The sequence below is a fragment of the Condylura cristata genome, unplaced genomic scaffold, assembly GCF_000260355.1.
Source record: "Condylura cristata isolate star-nosed mole 26May11 unplaced genomic scaffold, ConCri1.0 scaffold00034, whole genome shotgun sequence".
Classification (NCBI taxonomy): Eukaryota; Metazoa; Chordata; class Mammalia; order Eulipotyphla; family Talpidae; genus Condylura; species Condylura cristata.
The window spans coordinates 2,229,177-2,233,742 of NW_004567135.1; the positions used below are offsets into that span (position 1 = coordinate 2,229,177).

At 62.7% G+C, this 4,566-nt stretch overlaps 2 protein-coding genes across 2 annotated transcripts; one reads left to right on the plus strand and one right to left on the minus strand.

Moving 5' to 3' along the window:
• The first annotated feature begins 181 nt into the window (after positions 1-181).
• On the plus strand, positions 182-2,624 carry CDK4 (cyclin-dependent kinase 4). Its single transcript, XM_004692603.2, has 7 exons — positions 182-435; positions 557-692; positions 797-964; positions 1,080-1,189; positions 1,716-1,766; positions 1,879-2,014; positions 2,194-2,624. The coding sequence occupies exons 1-7, from the start codon at positions 218-220 to the stop codon at positions 2,281-2,283; spliced, it is 909 nt and encodes a 302-aa protein (XP_004692660.1). The 5' UTR covers positions 182-217; the 3' UTR covers positions 2,284-2,624.
• An 87-nt stretch (positions 2,625-2,711) lies between these two features.
• TSPAN31 (tetraspanin 31) lies at positions 2,712-4,565 on the minus strand (the record flags this gene model as incomplete). Its single annotated transcript, XM_012732275.1, has 5 exons — positions 2,712-3,197; positions 3,275-3,385; positions 3,547-3,678; positions 3,980-4,060; positions 4,266-4,565. Coding segments are annotated over 5 exons (699 nt in total), but the record flags the coding sequence as incomplete, so codon positions are not given.
• Position 4,566: the final 1 nt, after the last annotated feature.

Here is a 4,566-nt window from a genome sequence, read left to right on the forward strand (position 1 = left end):
CCGCGCGGCCCCGGGCGGGGTCCCGGGAGCCGGCTCAGCCCAGGGCCTCACGTGGCCGAGAGGGTGGGAGCAGCGTTATTGTGTAACCCGAGGGGCGGCCTGCGGGGGAGGGGTGGCGCTGTGAGGCGGCGGGAGCCCCCCAGTGCCGCGGGCGGGCGACGCCCCAGCGGGACGGGAATTCCGGAGAGCCGCTCTGTTCCAGGCCCCCCGACGGAGAATGGCCACCTCCCGCTACGAGCCGGTGGCCGAGATTGGTGTCGGTGCCTACGGGACAGTGTACAAGGCCCGCGATCCTCACAGTGGCCACTTCGTGGCCCTCAAGAGCGTGAGAGTCCCCAACGGGGACGGTGGCGGAGGGGGCCTTCCCATCAGCACCGTGCGGGAGGTTGCGCTGCTGAGGCGGCTGGAGGCCTTTGAGCACCCTAACGTTGTCCGGTGAGAACAGGACTGTTGGGAGTGGCGAGGGTGGTCAGGAGCTCAGTGGACTCTGAGGAAACTGGGAAGGCCACATCGGGTCAGAGGGGACGGTCAGCGAGTAACCGTTTGTTCTGGCCAGGCTGATGGACGTCTGTGCCACCGCCCGGACCGACCGAGAGACCAAAGTGACCTTGGTGTTTGAACATGTGGACCAGGACCTGAGGACGTATCTGGACAAGGCTCCCCCGCCCGGCTTGCCCGTGGAGACCATTAAGGTGAGTGGTGGGCGTGACCGGGGTGGGGGCCTCCGTAGAGAAGTCTGCGGGCCCTCAGGTAAGGCGTGTAGCCCCCACTGCCTCTGCACCCCCTGTCCACCCAGGATCTGATGTGCCAGTTCCTAAGAGGCCTCGATTTCCTTCACGCCAACTGCATCGTTCACCGGGACCTGAAGCCAGAGAACATTCTGGTGACAAGCAGTGGGACAGTGAAGCTGGCTGACTTTGGCCTAGCAAGAATCTACAGCTACCAGATGGCACTTACGCCAGTGGTCAGTGGAGCCGGGGGCCAGCTGGTCCTGAGGGTGGCAGCGTGGCGAGCAGTTAGAAGGCGCGCGGTCAGCGTCACACAGTGAGGCCCTCACCCACTCCCCTCGTTCCGGGTAGGTCGTCACACTCTGGTACCGGGCGCCCGAGGTCCTCCTGCAGTCTACATACGCGACACCTGTGGACATGTGGAGCGTTGGCTGTATCTTTGCAGAGATGTTTCGCCGAAAGTAGGGGGCCCACGTTTCTGAAATACCTTGGCTTCTCAAATGTCTTACTGTAGACCGTGTCACACCCCTCCGTTCTTAATTTTCTTTTTAAAAAAGATTTATTCATGTAAGAACTGGGGTGCAGGCCAGGGGGTGGGGGTGAGAAGACTCACCAGAGACAACGGGGAGCAGAGCAGGCGGATCTACTGAAATACGCTGCTGGGGAGCAGCCGGGAGGCAGGAGGGGTCTGCCGCGCCCTGGGGGTCCCTCCCTGGCCGGGGATGGAACTCAGGCTGCAGCAGCTGCGGACAGCTGCACAGTGCTGAGGCTCAACCCCTGTGCCACCAGGGAAACACCCCCCGTCCCCCCCCCCATTCTTTCACTGGAGTTCTGTGTCCCATCTTGTCCACATCAGCAGCTCTGAAGTGGGGGACTAGGACACCCTAACCCCTTTACTGCCCGCATCCTGCCTTGGGCCACCAAGGAATACTCATTCTACTGCCGCATCTTTGAAATGACCACTACCTGTGTCCTTCTGTGACTTAGGCCTCTCTTCTGTGGAAACTCTGAAGCTGACCAGTTGGGCAGGATCTTTGAGTAAGTGCTTGGGGGATTTTCCCTCCCTGGCCTCGCTGCTGAGCCTGGATAACAAGTGGCTCCGTCCCCAGAGAGGGCGCTGGTGGGTCTGACCAGGGTCCTGTCCCCACAGCCTGATTGGGCTGCCGCCAGACGAAGACTGGCCCCGAGACGTGTCTCTTCCCCGAGGAGCCTTCCCCCCCCGGGGGCCCCGCCCTGTACAGTCCGAGGTGCCTGAGCTGGAGGAGGCCGGAGCGCAGCTGCTGCTGGTACCGGACAGGCCAGGCCGGGGTGGGGGTCCGCGGAGGGTGGGTCAGGCCATCGTGGCTGCCCGAGCCGGTTTGCACTGCTGCTGTCTAGGGCCATTTGGAAAGAGGGAGGACGGGAAGCCCTCCCAGGTCGGGGTGAGCCGGGTCCCCGAGGTTCCCGACCCTTGCCTCCCCTCCAGGAGATGCTGACTTTCAACCCCCACAAGCGGATCTCTGCCTTCCGGGCCCTGCAGCACTGTTACCTACGGAAAGAAGGTGACCCGGAGTGAGCAGGGGCGTGGCCGCGCTGGACCCGGGAAGCCGTCCTCCTAGTGAACACCGGGTGGAGACCCCGAGGCATCTCCGCTCTGACCTCTCAGGCTGTGGAGACTGACCCCAAGTTTTCCCAGAGAATACTCTGCTGCCTTAATGACATTCCCCTCCCATCCTCCTGGGGTCACGCGTCTCCCTGTTTCCTCACCCCAAGGGGTGTGCTCCTTGTCCCCCCCTTCTGCACCTTGATATTGGGCTCCTTTTTTTATACAGGAAAAACAACAAAAATAAGGTCAATTTTTTAAAAAATGGTTCCTCTGATTGATCTTGCCACTGGGATTCGGAAAAGCCCTTTACGCTGGCCCTCCCTCCGCAGACCCAGACTCGGTCTCGGGCTCCGCGCAGCCCTCAGCTGGCCAGAGAAGAAAGGCGCCTCAGCTGTCCCTTTGACTGTGGAGTTAAAATGGCTTTTATTTTATATTCGCTGAACTTCCCCAAACTGGGCCCTGCTCGTACCAGAGCTCCTCGTGGCTTGCTCCCTGGCCCCGCCTACCCCTGGAGCGAGCCAGGGTGTGTCCAGCTGGCCCAGGAGGACGGAGGGGAGCGGAGACAGCTGGGAACGCTGCCCGCCCTCACCCCATCTCGGGTGCTCCCACCCACGGAGGGGAGAAGGGAGGCTTCCCGTGCTCCTGTGGGCTTGTTCCCAGACACGTGCCGAGGCGTGAAGCCTGGCTCCTTGGTCACCTTCAGGGCCTCTGGCAAAGGGCCTTTTCCTTTTCCTCAGACAGGGTTCAAGACCCAGGGTTTTCCCCAAGGGAAGAAAAGGCCTAGGGGAGCGGTCGGACAGTCCAGAGTCTCATAGGAAGGCACTGGGGTTGGCCCGGGGATCCTTCTGATTCCGGAATCTCACTGCTAGCCAGACGCCCAGGATCTGTAGGAATAAGAGCGGGGCGTGAGCACCAAGCCCGAGCCTCGGCTCCGACGCAGCCCTGGGGACTGGGACGTTACCTCTGTGAAGCTGAAGAAGAGTCCGACACCCCCCAGGATTTTCAGGGCTTCGTCCGAATGCTTGAGAAACTTTTCTCCACATAACTGGCAGGTGTTCCCCTTCATGCAGCTCTGAGGGCGAGAGCAGCCCTAGGGTCCCTCGGTCTTGAGAGGGTCCCACCCACTGGACCCCATCGGCCAGTTCTGTGGCCTCATCACCCCATAGGCGGCCACGTGCAGACTCCAAGGTGCCAGCGTCAGCGTTACCCTCACCCGGTCTAGCCCCCACTCACGGCGGCACAGGAGGGCAGCTCTTGTTGGTACAAGGTGGTGAGGTTGAACAGGCCGCAGCAGTCGAGGCTTCGCTCCAGATCGTGCCGGGTCTTGTTGCTCATGACCCACCAGGAAGCATTGATGACGTCTGCCTGGGGTACGGGCAGAGTTAGTGGGTGCTGCCGCCTCAGCCCCCTAATCCGGGTCAGTTCCAGCGCATCATCTTTTTATTTTTTCCAGCAGAGGAAATCGGCATTCCTCCGAAGCCACGGCAGACACAGGCAGGATGGGGCAGGTCCGCCTCCTGGGGTACCCAGGGCATCATGGCTAGCCGACGCCCCCAGGCAGCGAGCCGCTGGAGTCGGGGCAACTGACCTCTGAGAATGATGTCAGGGCCAGAGGGGAGGAAATTAAAGGCCAGAGGGCGGAGCGCCCCTCAAAGGCATGCCTTACCTGCTTGCTTCGGTTAATAGCCAGACAGGAGCAGGAGATCCCAAACTGGAAAACGAAGACCAAGCCGAGGATGATCATGTACTGGGAGGCTTGAGTCAGGGCCAACACGGGCTTCCTTGGGCCCCGCAGACGCCCGCCGCCTAGAACCCACAGCCGTGGCCGAGAGGAGCCCAAGCCCCTGCCTCACAGAGGCGGGGCGCGTCCCGGGGGTCCCCGGGGCCTCTGTCATTCCTAGACCCAGCCCTGGGCGGCCCCAGGGCCCCGCGCCCGCATCGGGTCAGGATACAAAGAAGAGCAGCACTTGGTGGTGGTTGACGGCTCCCACCAGCCCGGCCACGGCGATGAGGAGAAGGAAGACGCCCACGGCGATGACCCCTCCGATGATGCGGATGCTGGACACCAGGCCCAGGCCGGTCCCCCACGCGGCCACTCCGATGAGCAGCAGGCCTACCAGCTGTGGGAAGCGGGGTGCGGGCGGGGCCCTGCAGCTCGGCCGAAGGCCACAAGGGGAGCTGGGCCCAACAACCGATGGCCTGCGGCCGGCGCAGAGGGGGCTGTCACCAGGGCAGCGGCGTCGCGCGGCCCCC